Source organism: Cnephaeus nilssonii (genome assembly GCF_951640355.1).
Source record: "Cnephaeus nilssonii genome assembly, chromosome: 18".
NCBI lineage: Eukaryota > Metazoa > Chordata > Mammalia > Chiroptera > Vespertilionidae > Cnephaeus > Cnephaeus nilssonii.
Window position 1 is genome coordinate 12,218,636 of NC_137089.1, and position 20,230 is coordinate 12,238,865.

The following is a 20,230-nucleotide window of genomic DNA, read 5'->3' on the forward strand; positions in this document are numbered from 1 at the left end:
GTCTATTTGCATATTAGCCTTTTATTATATAGGATATTTTCAAGATTATCTTTAGTGAGGTACTAGTACTTCTCTAATTAGAAAGTTAATAAGTATTTTCATTTGTTTTAAAATAATTGAGCTACTTAAAAAAGAAGTCTGTACTATTCAGTCATTACTGACAGGTAGTGGTAGAATTGCAAAGTGAAAAATACAAGTTAAAGGAACATATTTTTCATCAAATTGGCATTCCAGTAATAAATATTTGAATCTGAGTACACTTTTAAGAATTATTTCACAAAGTACTTTTTCTCTAGCTATAATAAAAAATGGTGTTATCTTACAATTTTATATTAATCTCTGATAAATAAATAAAAGGAAATAATATAGAAAAGGAATTTTGTTTTTAATCCTAAACTTTTTGAATGTTTATACTTTTATCAAGTGTATTTTATATAAAAATGACATTATACATGAGAATCACCTAGGGAAGGTACTGAGATGTATCTTTGGTCTTTACACCAGAGATACTGATTAAGTAGATCTGAAGTAGAAACCTGGAATCTATATTTTAAGTAAGCACTTGCATGATTCTGTTGCAGGTGGTCCAACAGACCATATTATATTGTTTATTCTTTTCTTTTCTCATTCCACAGGCAGATCTGTGATCACCTTCAATCACTGCAAAGATTATTGCATTTTCCTAACTTAACACACTCTCTGTGCTCTCTGAAGTATAGTGCGTACATCCCCAGCAGTTGCACAATCTAACCCACTAGGATGAGGGAAGAGGAAGTTAGAACTTCTATTTATATTTTTCTCTCATTTCCTTCATTTCTATTTCTGTTTTATAATGTATGTAATTATTGATGTAATAGTATGTTATAATAAATACAAATATAAACAATTTTAGAAGGTAACTTAATATAGCATGCAAATTGTTTACCACATTACTCTCTGGTATACTATATTATTATTTTTTTTAGATATTAACAATTTACAGTTTCTTTTCTTTTTTTCCTTAATATATTTTTATTGATTTCAGAGAGGAAGGGAGAGAGAGAGAGAAAAAAAAACAGAGAAACATCAATGATGAGAGAGAATCATTGATTGGCTGCCTCCTTAATGTCCCAGGCTGGGGATTGAGCCTGCAACCCGGGCATGTACCCTGACCAAGAATTGAACTGTGACCTCCTGGTTCATAGGTCGATGCTCAACCACTGAGCCACACCAGTCGGACTACTATATTCTTTTTTAATTATGCCTTGTTGAATGTTTTATAATTCAAATTTAGATAATAGACAACTTACTATCTAGTGACAATTAACAACATTTATGTATGTGTGCTTCTTTATCAGGTGATGCTTTTCCTTGGACTATTAGCTTGCATCATTTCAGCGTATATACCCTTTTTGGAAAACAAGTGACACTTTGCCTAGTGGAGCCTATGGGTTGTACCTCTACTCTAGCCGTGACATCTCAAAAACTACTCGCAACAGCACCTGATGCAAGACATTCATTTGTTGTCTGCCTCCATGTTGACCTAGAGTCGCTTGAGATAAAATGCTCAAATCCCCAGGTTGGTACATTTGATTTATGAAAGGAAATTTAAAATAATGTGATTTAAGAACAATTATTATCCATTTTGTTGCAGTTTCTCTTCTATTAAGCATCCTAAATTTATTTTTAACAAGGCCATCAAGATTAGAATGGTTAGATTAAGCATTTCTTTGAAGCTCTCTCAAGTTTTGTAATTTAAACAAATTTTGTAATTCCTAACCCCCACTATTTTAGTATTAGAGGCCCGGTGCACGAAATTCATGCACGGGTACTGTCTCTAGGCCTGGCTGGCGATCAGGGACAATCAGGGCCTTCTGGCTGCTGGCCGGGGCCTTCCTTCTGGTTGGCAGCTGGGGCATCCCTTCCCCGGCTGCCGGCTGCCGGCCAAGGCCTTCCTTCATTTTGTGCCGCCCTCTGGTGGTCAGCGCTCAACCCTGAGCCACACCAGTCGGGCTACTATATTCTTTTTTAATTATGCCTTGTTGAATGTTTTAACATAGCGAGCGATCGAACTCCCGAGGGGACACTTTGCATATTAGCCTTTTATATACAGTAGGCCCTTAGGTTACATCAGAGATCTGTTCCTACCGTGCGACGTAACGCGATTTTCACCGTAAGTTGGAACCCACCTACATAAGCACTTTCATCACTCACATGGAGCACATACGCAGCAGTAATGAAGTGAAACAAAATAAATTTTAAAAGAAAGATAACAATTCCTGACCTTTACTTGTGATAAATCAATAATAAAAACATAAAGCACACATGTACATACGTCGAAATGACGGAAATTTTTTTTTTAATAAATAAATGGGAGATGGCGACGTAACCATGAAACAACGTATGTCAAGTCCGACATAACCTGAGGACTGCCTGTAATATAGACTTTATCTGGTAATAGGGTCATTATAGAAATAATCAAATTAAAATTAGGTTATAGGCTAAGCCCTAATCAAATGTGATTGATTTCCTTATAAAAATGGGAAATTTGGATATAGACACACACAGGGGAGAGTCAATGTGAAGACACCTGGGGAGAGTGCCATGTGCTAATATTGGACTAATTAAGCTGCAAACTGAAGAATTCAAGGATTGTTGGCTACTACCAGAAGCAAGGAAGAGAGAAATCGATTTTGCTGTCTCAGAGGGAGGGTGGTCTACTAAACCTTGAATAGGTACTCTCCCCTCCAAAGTCATGGAACAAAAAATTCCTGTTGTGTTAAGCCACCCAGTTGATTATACTTCTGTATGGCAGCTGTAGACAGACTCACCGCCTTTAGGTCCTTTAGCACAAATGTTAAAAAAGGAAAGCATGAGAGAGCCAGTTCTAGGCTGGCGGCAGAAGCCCACAACAACCCATTCATCCCACTGATTACTTCTGTATACTCTGAGGGGAAAAGCAAAAAGTAACAACATAAAAAAAAAAAATCCAATTTGTTTTAAAATAATTGAGTTGGAAAAATAAAGCTTTAAAGCTGCTATTATAATTTTTTTCATGAGGTATAAAGGAAAGCACACTGAATGAAAAAAGGCAAGAATTTTCATTGGGGAGGAAGTAAAAAACAAAATTCTGAAAGGAAATTTCAGAATTGAAAATGCAATACCTAAATGAGACAAACTACCATATGGGCTTTGACGTGCCCTGCATATGACAGAAGAATCGCTAAACTTGAACATGGAGCATAGAAATTACTGAAGTTGAAAAACAGAGAGAAAAACGGTATTGTGCCTCAGTGGCTGTGAGGCAAAATGTTCTACTAATGTGTAATTGGAGTTCCAGAAGGTAAGGAGAAAGATTGGAGCAGAAAAAAATTAATAAACAATTGCATAAAACTACCCAAATTCCAAAATTTACAAAAAGATAATAAGCTTTTACATATTCATGAAGTTCACCCAAACCTAAGAATGTTAATCTTTGAGGATAAAGTCAAAGAAAAATATACTTGGACACATTGTGATTAAATTCCTAAAAAACAAAGATAAATCTTTTAGACATCTGGAAAGTAGTTACAAGAAGACTTTATATATAGGTTTACAATAGTTTGAATGAATACAGAATTCTCATTAAAAACTGTAAAGGACAGAAGACATTGGGAAAAATATCTTTAAAGTGCTAAAAGAAAACAAGCTGTAAAGTCAGTCAAGATATCCCACAGAAATCAAAATGAAATCAAGACACTGCAGATCAGGCTTGTCAAACTCATGGCCCATGGGCCGCATGTGGCCCACGATGAATATTTTTGCAGCCCAGCCAGTATAATAGTATATAAGAAAAGTTTTTAATAAAAATTTTGTAACTTAAATTTTACAATATCCTGTTATACATAATTATTAATAACGAACTACAACGTTTGCTAACGACTGATTACTATAATCGTGTGGCATTCATTTCCCTTACGCGCCTTACACACAGGCATACCATTTCTCTTCATTAATACTAGCATCGAATATTTTAGCAGCCGATTGCCACGTCATTAATCTTGTACTGACTTGTTTGGTGTGTGCAACAGGAAATATTTCGCTTTCGGAGAACAAGAAAAATAGGTTCATTTGCATTATGCTTATTAATTTGTGCAGTTATATTCAGTGTGTGGTAAATTAATACTCAAGAAAAAATATTAATATTTATTAAAATGTTCTGTTATTTTATGTTAACAATGACTCACTTATTTCAGCCCTTTTTATTCAGCATGTCTCTATCGAAATAAATTTACATTTCTATGAAAATTGAAGCTTTTGTTTTTTGCAGGCCACATAAACTTAAACCTTGTTTATTTGGCCCATGTTAGCCTTTGAGTTTGACATGCTTGCTGTAGATTAAGGGAAAGAGAGAACTGGTCACCAGGAGAATTGCTCTACAAGAAATACTAAAAGATATTCTTCACGGTAAAGTATATTGATGCTAGATGGAAACTTGGATCTTCAGAAATAAAGAAAACCAACAAATAATAAATAGCTTCATAAATATATTTTTTTTAGATTTTAAAAATATGTATGACTGTGGAAACAAATGTACATCTGCTGAGACTTTCAATGTTTGTGGATGTGATATAGAAAACAGTAGTGGAAATGGGATTCTTCAATGGAGTCCCGAGAAATGCATTTCAAGGACCCATGCATAGGACTCAAGGCACAGTGGAATAATAGGAAGGACAGATTACAAAGGGATATGAAGAAACTTTTAGAGATAATATAAAAAAAGTATTCATATTTATCTGTAGTAGTAGCTTAATCCCTGTGTGATAAGCAGCTAACTGGTACTTGAAGTTGTCTCCCAGAGATCTAATTTAGGGACTTATGAAATACTAGAGTCCCGGTGCATGCAGCCTGCTTGTTCAGTTGTTTGGTCGTCCCTCACTAACCCCCCTGCCGGCCTGGTCGTAGGCAGCCGTCTTGTGAGGGCATGAGTGTTAATTTGCATATTACCTCTTTATTATATATAGAATGAAATAGCTTTGGGAGGATTATCGTACTCTACATGTTCTGGTTATCCATAGCCATCCTAGCTGAAAATAAATACTGTTACCATTATTGTTTTAGTCTGGAACTCCACTATTATTAATCTTTAATATATATTTTTTTACTTGTGAGATAGTAATGTTGTGACTTGTATGGAATCATATTAAATGTAATACTATTGCTCAAAACTAGAGTTCTGGGATATCCTCTTTAGATATTTACCTTGTTTGGAACTAAGCTTAGATTTTGTTGTTGCTTAAATATAAACCACTTCTAAGCAAAGTCATCACATAGATAGGGGCTTATGTTAGGCCAGTATTTTCTAATGTCTCCTTCCTCTGTCCCTTTCTTCTGTAACCTGCCTCCCAGGGCATCCTTGCTGCTGTTCCTCAAATACCAAGGACCTTTATTTCAGACTTAAACCAAGACTGAATAAACCTCATGCCTTGAAAATCCCTTTCACTCAGAATGCAATCATTCTTATTAATCCCACTTTATCTTCTTTAAAAAAATATATATTATTGATTTCAGAGAGGAAGAGAGGGAGAGAGAGAGAGAAACATTAATGATGAAAGAGAATTATCAGTCAGCTGTCTCCTGCATGCCCTACACTGGGGATGGAGCCCACAACCTGGGCATGTGCCCTGACCAGGAATTGAACCATAACCTCCTGGTTGGTAAGTTGATGCTCAACCACTGAGCCATGCTGGCTGGGCTATCTTCTTGATAATGCCTCATCAACCAACTTCTGTTAAAGTATTAACCATGTGTTATAACCAAAATTGATCACAAGGTTTGGGGAAATTTAAGTGAGATATTTATTTTAAAAATGTGTAAATTCTATACTATATGAATGCCATTTTGTTAGTTTAGATCAATTTTGTTATGTGAGACTCTTCTCATAAATTGGTCTGAATATCTCTGGTGGAATGAAGTTGTATTCCCGAAAGAATAGGAAGACACAGAGTATAGCACTTTGAAGAATCAATGTGTACTCAAAGATTTATTAAGGAGTTAATACTTTTTTATATCCTGGTGTGCCAGATTAACCAGAATTTTAATGATTAAACACAAGATTCCAAATAAACCTCTTCCTTGTGAGTGGATGCTTTAGCATATGCTTCCAGACTCCCCTCTGGATTCTGTCAAAACTACAAATGATGACTTGATTTTTTTTTCCACAAGTGAATTCAGCGAATATTTATTGAGTACTACATGTAAGCCAGAAATGAGGGAAACAAAGATGAATAAGATAAACACACGAGAAAGGCAAGGCCTATACACATCATAACCCAACTTTTGAAAGCCATAGATAATGAGCAATCTTGAAAGTATCACGGGAAAAATGATACATTACAAACAAAAGAACCAAGATTTGATTTTTAGCTTACTTACCCCAAGAAACCACAAATCAGAAGAGCAACATTTTTAAGTTGTGAAAAAAATATTTTAAATCTTTTCAACCCAGAATTTTAAATAAATATAACTTTTATGAATGAAGTCTAAATATATTTTCCCATAAAAAAATCATTCACCAGTAGATCTGAACTATAAGAAATCCTAAAGGAAGTCCTTCATGCTGAAGGGAAATGAAACCAGATGTTTGAGCATCTTTTCAAATGTTTATTGACCATTGAGTTTGCTTTTTTGTGAGTTGGCAATTCATATTGTTTACATTAATTTGTATTTTCCTGATTACTAATAAGGTCGAACAGTTTTTGAATGTTTATTGGCCAGTGAATTTGCTCTTTTAAAAATTGACAATTTTTATCATGTATCCAATTTTCCTGTTACATTTCTTATTTTGAAGAGCTTCCCTTATACTCTATAAATACAAACCCTGTATTGGTAAAGCACGTACTTGCCTTTAAACTTTATAAAATCTTTTGCCCAAAAATGTTTAATCTTTCTTAGTGAAATATATCTGTGTCTCTTTTTATTTTCTGTGTGCCCTACCTCAAATAAAAGTATTGTGGGTCTGTAAAGTACAAATATCCATATGTACATAGGATCCTAAAATTTCTCTTACTGTTTCTATGTTTTCTTTTAAGATTAATGACTCAAAATTTTCTCATGAATGGTTGCTTATAAATCCATCTGCTTTTATTTTTTGTGGGTTTTTTGTGTGTGAAGAACAGTACTTCATGACTTTTTTTGTGTGCCCTGAACTTCTTTGAAAATCTGATAAAAGCTATGAGCTTTTCCCCCAGAACAATGTAAATACCTAACAGTAGCATTTGCATATATTATCAGAAGCTTTGTGGACTTTTGATTGTAGTCAGTGTATAAGCTTCTTGATTCCATTTCAGAGAAATTATTCCTACTTAAATACATACCATTCTTTTATTTATTCATTAGAGTGACATCGTGTTGACCCTTACACATTACTTAATTTGGTTCATTATTGCCAAGACACAGAGGCCTCAAGTAGTTTATATACTTAAAATAATAGTGCTGGTTCTATATATAGGGCAGGCCCAGAGAAAATTCATTGTTATGTCAGACATTGTTGTAGTTCTTTATATCAATTATAGAGACCTTAAACCACTGTGTCAGTTCCTGGAACTCATTGTCATTCAAGAGCCTTGGACACAATAAATATATAACCTGGTTAGTTATTCAGATTCCCCCCCAACCCCCAGGGATGATTTCTGTCAAGTAGTCCCTTCATCTTAACTGCTTTACCAAAGTTATACAATTACCTTCAATCTTTTTAGAAACTCGTCTCTCAGACCTTAAAATTTGTGTTCATTCCAAAATTAAATAAGTCTATAGAATTCTCTATAATTTCAATTTTCCCACCGCCAATAAATTGGTATATTTCCTCTTCCTATATCACATTCCTAGGAACAAAACTATCTTTGCATTTTTGGGTTTAAAAGTATGTGGAACTAGAGAAAGAATGGTTTTATTCTTCTTTCCTGTCCACTTACTCATAGTCTTACTGCTTTAATCTATGTTCAGTTTTCACTAGAATAATGGAATTAAGCCTTACTGTCTAAGAACACACTCATGAGTTCAGACAAACCTGGATTTGTATTCTTGTACCACTTACTCATTTGTGATTTCTCTGAGCCCCCAATTTTCATTTTTATATTTTAAAGAAAATTAGATATGGGAAACTATAATGTTTAAGTGTAATGCTTTATATGAAAAAGGTATTTTTTGGCAAAAAAATTTCTTTTGAAACTGAATTAAAAAATTATTAAAAAAATATTTATTGTTGAAAATATTACATATGTTCTTCCTTTTCCCCCATTGACCCCTTCTAGCATGCCCCCACTCCAGGCCTTCACCACACTACTTTCTGTGTCCATGGGTTATGCATACAAGTTCTTTGTTTGATCTCTTCCCACCCACTGCCACCTTGCCTCTAAGATTTTATTATTAGTAACAACCTGCATGCCAAATGAAATAGTCTTTCTCAATACATATTCACTTAGAGCTCTTTGCACTATTCAAAACGTATCAGTAATTGCTTGTTGAAATTTCATTCCACTGGGTTCTACAGGACAGCTACTATACAAGGCCACTCTACTAATTCCAGAAGACATAGCAGCTCTACCTAATACATAGAAACAAACACAGGGGAGCAACCAAAATGTGGAGACAAAAGAAACATGTCACAAATGAAAGAAATGGAATCAGCAAACTACAGAGTTCAAAACAGTGGTTATAAGGTTGCTCAAGGAGCTTAATGAGAGCTTCAAGGGACTTGGTGAGACTTGTAGGGATCTTAGTGAGAATTTCAAGACATGAAAAAGGACCAGTCAGGAATTGAAATAAAGAATAATTTACAGGGATTCAATAATAGAGGATTCTGAGAATCAAATCAACGATTTGAAATATGAGGAAGCAAAAAACACCCAATCATAAGAGCAAAATAAAAAACAACCCAAAAATATGAAAATAGTTTAAGAAGCCTCTGGGATAACATCAAGTATACCAATAGTGGCATTATTGGGGTGACAGAAGTAGAAGACAGGGAGCAAGATATTGAGAACCTATTTGAAGAAATAATGACAGAAAACTTCCCCTACCTGGTGAAAGAAATAGACTTGTAAGTCCAGGAAGCACAGAGAGACCCAAATAAGAGGAACCCAAAGAGGCCCACACCAAGACACATCATAATTAAAATGCTCAGGGTTAAAGACAAAGAGAATCTTAAAAGCAGCAAGAGAAAAGCAGTTACCTACAAGGGAGTGCCCATATGACTGTGAACTGATTTTTCAACAGAAACTTTGCAGAACAGAGGGAGTGGCAAGAAATATTCAAAGTGATGAATAGCAAGGACCTGCAAACAAGATTACTCTACCCAGCAAAGCTGTCATTTAGAATTGAAGATCAGATAAAGACCTTCACAGACTAGAAAAAGCTAAAGGTGTTCATTACCACCAAACCAGCTTTACATGAAATGTTGAAGAGTATTCTTTCAGAAGAGGAAGAGGAAGAAGAAAATGGCAATAAATACATATCTATCAACAATTAAATCTAAAAATAAAAATAAATGAACAAGAAGTCTAATGAACAAAATAAACTGGTGAATAAAATAGAATCAGAGGCATGGAAACATGGAACAGGCTGACAAATCTCAGAGGGAAGGGGGGAGGGGAGACAGGAAGAGATTATCCAAAGAACTTACATGCATATATGCATTACCTATGGATGCAGATAATAGGGTGGTGAAAGCCTGGGATGGGTCAGGAACTGGGTGGAGGAGGGCAATTGTGAGAAAAAAGGGGGGCATCTGTAATACTCTCAACATATAAGATTTTTAAAAAAGTATCATTAATTGCTTGTTGAAGTGCCATTCCTCTGTGATTTCCATTGACATTGTGTATCCATGGTTTCTTCTTCCTCTCTACCTTTGTGACAACTCTTCTATTAGACTCTCTCTACTAATATCCTGTAAGACAAGTTCTTCCTAACTGAATAGGATTTTCCGTTGCCCCTACATCATAGATGATCATTTGTTGCACTTGGCTTTTGCTCTTACTATTCTTTTGACTGGGAATCGCTTTCTGCACCCACCTAAATCCTGTCTATCCATTAGGAATAGATCTCCTTGTGGCTTATCGCAGCCTCTCTAATCCAGTTGACTCCTTTCTGACTGGTCATAGATGAAAAGAGAATCTAGGTGAAATTAATTTTTAAACAATAAAATTTTACATTTTTGATATTGAGTTCGTATTTGATACTCCAGATATTATTGATATTTAATTATTTTCATACATATCCCATATAATGCTGCCTCTCATGGTGTTCATTTTAAAGAGATTTTAAAAAATTTTACTGGGTTAAACTTACATATAATAAAGTGCACATTTAAGTGATCTAATTTGGCACATGTACACACACCAAACTATCCCCACAATCAAGATAATTTATGAGTCATCATCCACCAAAGTGTCTTTGGTCCTCCTTTCACTCTTCTCCCCATCTCAGGCAACCACCGTTCCTGTCATGTATTTTTCAATTTGCTAGAATTCTGGATAAATGGAATCATACAATTATATTCTCTCATTCTCTCTCATTTTTGTCTAGTTTCTATTACTCAGCATAATTATTTTGGATTCATGTTTTTGCATAAACCCATAATTTATTTATTTTTATTGCTGCATATTGTTCTCGTGTGGATATACTACACATTGTTTATCCACTTATTGGTGAACATTTGAGACCCCCCCCTCTGTTTTGGACTATTATAAATAAATATGAGTATTTGTATAAGGTCTTTGTATAGACATAGACTTTTATTGGAGAAACACTTAGGAGTGAAATGGCTGGATCATATGGTGGGTATATCCCTTTTTCAGAAACTGCCAAATTCTAAATTTTGAATTCCCATCAACAGTAAATGAGAGTTTCCATTGCTCTGTATTCTCGCCAGTACTTGGTATGCTTAAGATATATTTTTTTAATTTTAGACATTTTAATAGGTGGGTAGTGGTAGCTCACTGTGGCTTTAATTGGCATAGTTTTTGATACACTTTAATGGGTATGAGTTGAACACTTTAATTTTTTTTTTGCCTTTTTTTTTTTTTTTTTAAGCCTCTGATTTTGGGAAGTCTCAGTTCTGTGATAGCAACTTTCTCCTTTAAAAATAAAAATAGGTTTAAAGTTTATGTCAGAGTTTGTTTGGTATGTTAAATACACAGCATCCTTGGTGACATTCATAAACAATTATTTAATGTAACTGTTACAATCAGAAGTAGTGACAATAAAGTAGCATCTATCCCTTAAGTAAATAAACCTTATGCCCTCAGAAGTATTTACAACCTGTTTTCTTTGGCTTATGCTTTCCTTATTTGTCAGTTCTAATTGTTTAAGAAAAAGTAAAATAATCATTTAAAAAATTTGGGTTGCCATAAGGTTGTTTCTTTTTAGAGAGAACTTATTCATGATAATGAAGGATGAAAGAATTTGAACTAAATTTTTATGAGGTTTTTTTGTAAGATCTCTAGCCATTAGATTATTTTTTTTAACAAAAAGAGCTATAACCTGAGATTTGAGACTTCATCACACAAAAAGGAGAAAACTGTAACCCAGTACTGTTTTATATCAAATAAGGATTGACAACAGTGTTTTTATGCATCTGTTCTGCCCACATAAGAAGCCAGCTTTATCATCTGGATGTGTCCTGGGGCTGAAACTTTTTATAAATATAAGAATTTTGCTTTTTTTTTTTTTTTAAATGGCAAGCAGAATATGGTATCCAGCTGTGGATTTGCTTATATATTGTGTTGGCATTTTTTCTCTGGGCTTATTTTATACAGTATATGGCAATATGTTGTCATACAAATTCCATGATTAATGCTTATTTATGAAATCTTGTGTAAATATCTTAGAACTTAGTCAAACAATGTGCAAGTTAAAACATTTTTTCCCTCTGAATATTGGAATGACAAATACTAGGGGAATAGTAGGTTGGATGGTTTATGTTCTTTATCTATAGAAAAGTCTTATATTTAACATTTTTCCTTTACTATTCTATTATTTTTTCACTTTATTTTGCTGGGCAAGAAGTCCAGTTTCAGATATATTCCCCTGAGAAATAGAATTTAAATGTGGGAATCAAATAAGAAAGTTAATTATTTCATAAAACACTAAATAATCATATTTACTAAGATATATTTGATTTCTAACTTGATTCTGTTAAGAGGCATTTCTTTGCGTTTGCTTTATTCATATATTAAAAGAAACCTGTCCTGGAATAACTTGTTATATTAGCATTATTATCATAGTAGTATTATTTTCCTACGAAAATGCTACATTGCTTATAAAATACCCCATTGCTAATGAGGCAGATTTCAAGTGTGACTAAATTCATTATATCTGTTTCAAATTCAAATCGTGATAAAATTGTACATTTTTATATCTGAATTTTTTCTCTATATCTCTTATCAGAATCATAGAGTGGTGATAAAATATTCATGATAATATATAATAATTGCTTATCATAGATTATAGATCATGATCAGTGATACATTGATATATATATATATCTTTTTATATTCTTGTTTTCTTGGACTTGTTTTAATTTTGTCACATTAAGTCAGTTGCGACTGGAAGCTGAAAGAGTTTTCCCTTTTCCTTTGCTCAGGTGCAGCTGTTGTCTGAGCTCACTGACGTTATGAGTAACGTGTGGAGTAAGGTTCAGAAGAGAGGCAGCCTCAGTGCCTCAGCCTATCCAGAGCCCGTGGCCGGGCCTGTTCCTGGTTCCCCAGTGAGAAGCAGTGTGGGCACAGCTCCCCCAGACACCAGCACATGCAGCCCATCTGCTGACATTGGAACTACTACTGAGGTAAGTGTTTCTGAAAAACTCTGTTACCAACTGAAGGGTAATATATAGCGCAGAGCTCCCTGTCAGGAAGGAGAATGGGGATGACCTCACCTCTGTGGAAGCTGGCAGGTTCAGAGGCTCCTGAGGAGATGGTAGCAGTGGCTGTGCATTTACTGTTCCTCTTAGGTCCAAGTATTTTAATCAGTTTCAGTAGGGAGTGAGGTAGTTCAGGAAGTGGGGGTGCTGTGAAATGGTAGAAGCCGAGACACAGTCAAGTTATGCTTTCTCAGAAGTATGGAAACTTAGAAGCTGAGTGAAAAAGAGGCTCATGCTCCCCCTTCCTGTACCCTCTCTGCCTCTACCCCTTTTTTGAACCAGGGTGGTATTGTTGTCTTTAGATTGATGGTTTTCAATTCTGTCAGACCCAAAGTCCTCTCCTTTCTTCTGATCATCTTAAGAGCCTTTCTTTTCTTTTTAATCCTCACTCGAGGATATGTTTTTGTTGATTTTAGAGAAAAAGGAAGGGAGAGAAAGAGAGTGAGAGGGAAACATCGATCAGTTGTCTCCAGCATGCACACAGACTGGAGACCAGAACCACAATCTAGGCTTGTTCCCTAATTGGGAATTGAACCCACGACCTTTTTAAACCTTTTTGGTGCACAGGACGAGGCTCCAACCAACTGAGCCACCCAGTGGGGTCCCTTATTTTTCATTTTTAACACCCTAACCTCACCCAACATGCCAGCGCTCCTTTGGTAACAAATATTTTATTGTGCCTCCTTCACTATCCTGAAATGAAAGTGAAAAATAACCCACATATACATATAATCTCAAAAATATATAATATTTATATAAAATATACAGAATAAAAGGAAAGTAACTTAAGGTACAATGATATGTATTTTCATATATAAATACTCTGGCATGACTACATTAGAAGATATAACATAATCAAATACATATAATTACTGTGAATCTGACTTGTACAAATAGACTTGTGTAGGTCTATATTAAATACCATGGTGTTGTTTGTAGCATGATTTTTGAAAATAGTGGCAAACTAGTAGTAAAGTTTCAAACAAAGTTTAGTCTTCCTTTCACTTCAGTAGTTGCTTTTAGAACTCTTAGTGTATAATAAAATCAAGCAGAAATGCAAAAAAATATATTCTTTAGGTCTAAAACAATTCAATTTTATGCCAAATATTATAAACAGGATTTTCAGCTACATGAGTATCTGTGAGAGTCTTAAATTCCAGTAGTGACACTCAATCACTGAGTCAACCAAAAACACCCTAATACATTTTCAAAACAACCTCTGGAGGGCTGAACTTTTATCTCTGAGAAATACTGTAATAGATGGAGATAGAAGTTATGTTTTTGTTTTTGTATAAAGGTATAATTTCCTCTGGAAACAAAGCTATTGGCAAAATACAGAATGGGAAAAAGAGTCAAGTAAAGAAGTGTTAATTTCTTTTTTCTTACAAATTTGTAAAGGCGACCAAACTCAGTTAAAAGGGCTTTTTTCTTTAGTTGCTTTGAGGGTTTAAAACGTGTAGTAGATGTGTTTGACCCCTTCGCAAGCAACTTCTTTATCCCTGCTCATTCCACATCTTAAGAAACACAAGACAAATGAGGACAAATATGTGATACCTTAATCAATAAACAAATTTTTAAAAAAAGAAACACAAGACCTAAGTAATGGGATTACTGCCCCCTCTCCCCCCCAGGAAGCATAGGTGCAGAATGTAGAAATGTGCCCTTATGAAATCAATGGGGCATATCCCTTCTAGGGTAAAAGCAGTTAATTCTTTCTTGGAGATTCCAAATATTGATAGAATACAAAAGCTCCTGCAGTAAAGAAAACAATTAAACTTTATTGAATGATGTAGTTTCCAAACTTATTTAACCAGAGACCCTTTTGTCTTTGAACCATTTTTTTCCCTGTCCCTTCTACTCTCATTAGCTCTCTGTATTTCTTTCTCGTCATTTCCTCAGTTCCCTTCTTTTATTCCAGTTTACTCAGTTTTTTGTTTTGTTTTGATTTTTTAGCCATTTCTAATCCTTTGGGGAGAGTTACAAACAGGAGCTTGGAGTAAGAGAGGAGAGAGAGGTTGGTGTTTTTCTCCCTTGCCTCCCTCCCACTTTGGTGCCCATTATAGAAAACATCTATGCTATTTCTTCAGTCTGGTGAAGGCTTAGGAGATTATCCCTTTTGCTGAAGAAGCAGCTCTTTTTGGCCCCAGGCCTTTGCAAAGGACTCTTTAACTCGGGCTCTAAGCCTTGTCTCCAGTCCCTGAATGCCTTTGTGCAACCCCTAAACCCTTACCAAACTGACACTTCCATTTGCCACCATGGGCTCACTTCCCTCTTGTTACCCTCATTACCATGACTTAGTGTTCCCTCTGCATTGCTGATACTTCGAGATTTGCGTTTACTTATTTCGAGGTTGGCTATTGAATTAGTCAGAAAAAGATAGCATTCTTAAATCCAGCAGTTTAAGAGCGTTTAATAAAAGGAAAAAGGTGTGGCCTGGGAAGGGAAACCACTGGAGGTAGGCATCTGGATCCACTAACACTGGGATATTGTTGCTGCCACTAGGCTAAAGCCAGGGAGGGAGAGGTTATCAGAACAGGGAATCAGTACCCTGACTTCTTGCTCCTCCCTCATTTCTGTCTCCTGGCACTGTCCCTCATTAATTGAAACCAACCAGAAAGCACAGGACAAGAGTACAGATATATATTGTTCATACGGGTTATACTCCCAGGCACAGAGGTTGGAAAATGGTGGAGAATAGGTCTAGGCCAAAGAAAAAACATACAGCACTTTCATGTATTAAAACAAATTCTTACTGTATTTTATCCAAAATTTCTTTGCTTTTGTAGTGGAAAAGAAAAATGTTCATTTCAAATTAGTTTGCCATGTTGCTTGATTTAAAACACCATTGAGTACTAAGAACTGGTCTTTCTTGGTTTTTCTTTCTCTACCTTGTACATATTATATTAGGTTCCCAGTACCATTGATTAACTTTTTCTAGTTATTTTTTGTATGGTAAAATATAAGTACATAAAATGCACTGTTTTAACCATTTTTATATGTACCATTCAGTGGCATTAAGTATATTCACAGTGTCGTGTGACCATAACCACTATCCATTTCAAGAACTTTTTCATTATTTCAAACTAAAACTCTGTACTCATTATAATGATGACTCCCCATCCCCATTCTCCCATCCCTGTTCCTGGTAACCTCTATTGTACTTTCTGTCACTTTGAATTTGCCTATTCTTGGTACCTCGTATAAGAGGATTCATACAATAGTTCTCTGTTTGTGTCTGGCTTATTTCACTTAGGGGAATGTTTTTAAAGTTCACCCATGTAGTGGCATATGTTCAGGATTTCATTCCTGTCAATGGATTAGTACTGTTTCATTATATATACTATATAATATTTTATTTATCCACTGATCTATTGATGGATATCTGGGTTGTTTCTACCTTTTGGCTATAATGAATAATGCTGCTATGAACATTGGTGTACAAGGTTTAATTGACTTTTAGTGATAGAATTTTACCCCGAAGAAATTATATACATATTATATGACTGTGTCTGACAAACCATTACAAAACTAATGTAATACCATATATGCTATTTTAATTTTTCTTTACCTGTTGAAATATGTTGATAACTGAGGCATTTGGAATAATAATTAGGAGGTGGAGGAAAGAAAGTGCATCCAGAATCTTTAAAGATGCTTTATTCAATGCTGATTTTCTGACTCAAAAAAGCACATTTATGTCATTTTAATGTGATTTGCTTAGTACTAGTATGGATGGTCTAGAATTATGGTGACATTTAATATTATCCCCAAATGTGTTCAAGCATATTTCTAAGATTTGGCAGAGAATGTGGGTACCAAAGGGGGGGAAAAAAAAGAAAATTAAAGTAGTGTGTTTAGTTTCTATAGTAACCTTTCCAACAGCAAAATAGAATGTTAGTAATTTTCTCTAAGGTGTATTTCCCCCCCACCCCCAAGGGAAAACTAGCTAAATTGTATCTGCTATTTCCCCACTCTTTGTCATAGATTCTCTCCTAAGAACTACCTTCCTCTGACTTTGGTAGATAATTTTGCAGAATTTGACAAAGGAGCAAAGATGTTTCTCTTAATTCCATCAGTTTACAGTTATATAATTGAAAGGAATTGTTGGAGAGATTATTTCGACCAGCATCCTTATTTTATGTATTAGAAAATTGACACACAGTGAATTGAAGTGTCACTCATAGTTGGGATTGGATCACGTTATCTTAGTGTGATTATAAGTTAATGGAATCTGTGGAGGAGAGTTTGGGATCAAACAACTTGAGTTTTATCTCTGCAACTTATGATTACATTGTTTAACCTCTGTGCCACAGCTTCATCATCTATAAAAATGGGGATAATGTTAATATCCATCTCAATGTGTTACTACTAATATTAACTGACAATGTGCAGTTTGTCCATATGCCCTATGAACATGCTATCCCTCTTTGTATATATGTGTTCTTAAATTTCAGTAAGGTTTTAGTTTTCTTTATAAAGGTCTTGCCCCTTTTGTAATAGATATAGTCTTTCATATTTGATATTTTTATTCAGTTGAGATGATTATGTACTTGGTTTTTCTGCTTTATTTTTTTAATATGGCTAATTATACTAATTGATTTTCAAATATTAAGCTGATCTTGCATTTCTGGAATAAATCCAACTTGGTGATGAAACTTTTACCTTTTTATATCTTGCTGGATTGTATTTGCTAGTATTTTATTTAGGATTTTGGTATCTGTAGTCATGTGAGACACTGGTCTTTAACTTTTCTTTCTCATAATATTTTGGTCATTTTGTCATCAAGATTATGCATAAAATGAAATGTGATATATCCCCTCTTATTTTATATTCTGGAAAAGTATGAATTTTGTGTGTAAATTCTCAGAGTCACTATATATTCCTATGATAATCAGCAAGGTAATACTAACTGAAAAGGTTATTTGGTATAACATATATCTCATCTAATTGGAAGGTCTTGGTTTATGTGTTATTTGAATATATACGAAGTTTTAACTTCTAGTGGCCAGATATTTATCAAATAAAACTAATATAAGTGCTAAGTAAATATGATCTATTTTTGTTACTATAAAGGAATGATTTTATGTCCCAGTTAACTTTTTTGTTATTTTTTATTGTGGTAAAATATGCATAAAAATTACAACTTTAACCACTTTTAAGTGTACCATTTTATGGCATTAAGTACATTCACATTATTCTGTCACCATCAATCTCTAAAACTTTTTCATCTTTCTCAATTGAAACTGTACCCATTTAACAGTAACTCGCCATCTTAATATTAAGTCTTCCAACCCATGAGCGTGGGACATCTTTCCATCTTTTTGCATGTTCTTTAATTTTTTAGCAATATTTTGTAGTTTTAAACATGCAAATCTTTCACTTCCTTGGTCAAGTTTATTGCTATGTATTTCATTATTTTTATGCTATTTTAAATGGAATCACTTTATTGTTTTCTGATTGTTCACTGTTAGTATATAGAAAAATAACTTATTTTTTAAAGTGGCTTTTGTATACTACAACTTTGCTAAATTTGTTTATTAGTTCTAACAGTTTATTTGCATATGGAATCTTTGAGGTTTTTTACATAAGGGCATGTCGACATCTCTGTGAACAAAGATAATTTAACTTCTTTTCCAATTTGGATGCCATTTATTTCTTTTTCTTGCCTAATTGCTCTGACTAGGACTTCCAGTACTACAGTGAGTAAATATTCCACTTGAGTTTTTAAATAGTAGGCAGTATTTTAAGTTGACCACGATTTTCTCTTTTGATAGTATTTTTGTGCGAAGGAAAACTTCTAGCATTGTTTCAGCTCTAATAAATTTTGTCCAAAATGCAAAAGATGAAAAATTGACCCTCTATTGCCTTTTCTATTTCCATATTAGTTGTACTTTTTAGGCTGCTTTTTTCCATCTTTTAAAAAAAGTGTTTAGTCAAACATTGTAGGTTAGAAGTAAAATGATTTATACTGAAAAGTTTCCATTGACTCAGAAGTCAAGGTGTCAAATAAGGGTTATATTATTTCAGTGCCATGCTGGATGTGGCATATAAACCTTTCACCATGATCTGTCACTAATTGTCTTTGTTTTCCAAGGATAACACTAATTTAAACAACTGTTCTTGGTACAGAATACATTTTACACACACATTGTTTTTTAATATATGGATATTCAATAATTTGGGAATAATCAACTCATATTATGATTAAATTAAGTCTGATTTATTATGGTACAGGGAATAGAGATGTATATATTTATTAAGTCAATACAAATATACTTTTATGTAAATACATAAAACTATGAATATGAGCTCATTTTTTTGCTTGTTTTTATGTTTTTAATTGTTTTAAACATAATTATTTTGTATTCTTATCAGCTCTGTTACATGCATTTCTTGAGAGTCTAATCCTACTCTTTGTTGTGTTCCTAACTGTTTCTTATAGTAGATTGTTTCCTTATGTGTTATGTAATCTTATTTTGGGAGTACTTCTTTAGTGGGACTTTCTCTGTGAAGGTCTTACATAGTGATGATGGCCTGGTCTCCCCCAAAGGGACTTTTATGTATTTTCTTCTCTGAGGGACTCAGGGTCTAATCTAAGATCACCAGCCGGACCTTTTCACTGTTAATTTCATAGCCAGAGGTTTCCATTTTTGCTTTCTTGTATGAATGAGTAATGTCTTTGATAGGCCATCTTCATTCACAGCATTGGTATAAGAAATAATTTTAAAGCTTAGAAAAATTTAAAATGCTGTGTGAATGCTAATGTTGATTTACAACATACCCTAAAGTAAGAATTGACAGATTAAGTTCCAAAGTGTGGAAGTTTAGGTTCATGACAAACTTTGACTTGCATTCTTTATTGATTAAGGAATTCAAGTTACTTTTAGCATCCCTGTTCTCAAAAAATGGTTCATCCAGCATAAAGTGGTTCATTTCTTAGTACCTAGTAGTTGTTCAAAATGCATTTATTTTCAGGTAATCTCTCTAGTTTTTCAGTTATTGGCTTACTTGATTTTAAATTTCAAATAGTTTTATTGTGTAGATATAATCTGAGGTTACCTTACATTTGTTGTGCTTATTTATATCAATTATATATCGGAGCACCACTTTGAAGTTGCAGCTTTGAATTTTTAAATTCCTAATTAATATTTGCATTTTAAAAGTTCATAAAATGTTAAAACATTTACTACTTATAGTTCTTTCTTGGTGAGTTGGGTCAAAACTATTATTTTTAAATTGTTTTAACTGTAAAGAATTTACTATAAATCTAGTTTTAAAAAGCACACTCTTAACAATTGTTTGTATTAAGTAGAAGTATTTGTTTATATGATTCTTGGATGATTTATACTTTAA

The 20,230-nt window shown here is 34.0% G+C and overlaps 1 protein-coding gene across 7 annotated transcripts in view; it reads left to right on the forward strand.

Annotated features, from left to right (window-relative positions):
* The window catches only part of VPS13B (vacuolar protein sorting 13 homolog B), a 604,787-nt gene that overhangs the window by 271,799 nt on the left and 312,758 nt on the right, over positions 1-20,230 (forward strand). For all 7 annotated transcript variants that reach the window (XM_079796380.1, XM_079796377.1, XM_079796379.1 and 4 more), the window contains 2 exons: positions 1,338-1,558; positions 12,602-12,802. In XM_079796380.1, coding sequence (XP_079652506.1) covers positions 1,338-1,558; positions 12,602-12,802 — 422 coding nt within the window. The remainder of the gene's footprint in view (positions 1-1,337; positions 1,559-12,601; positions 12,803-20,230) is intronic.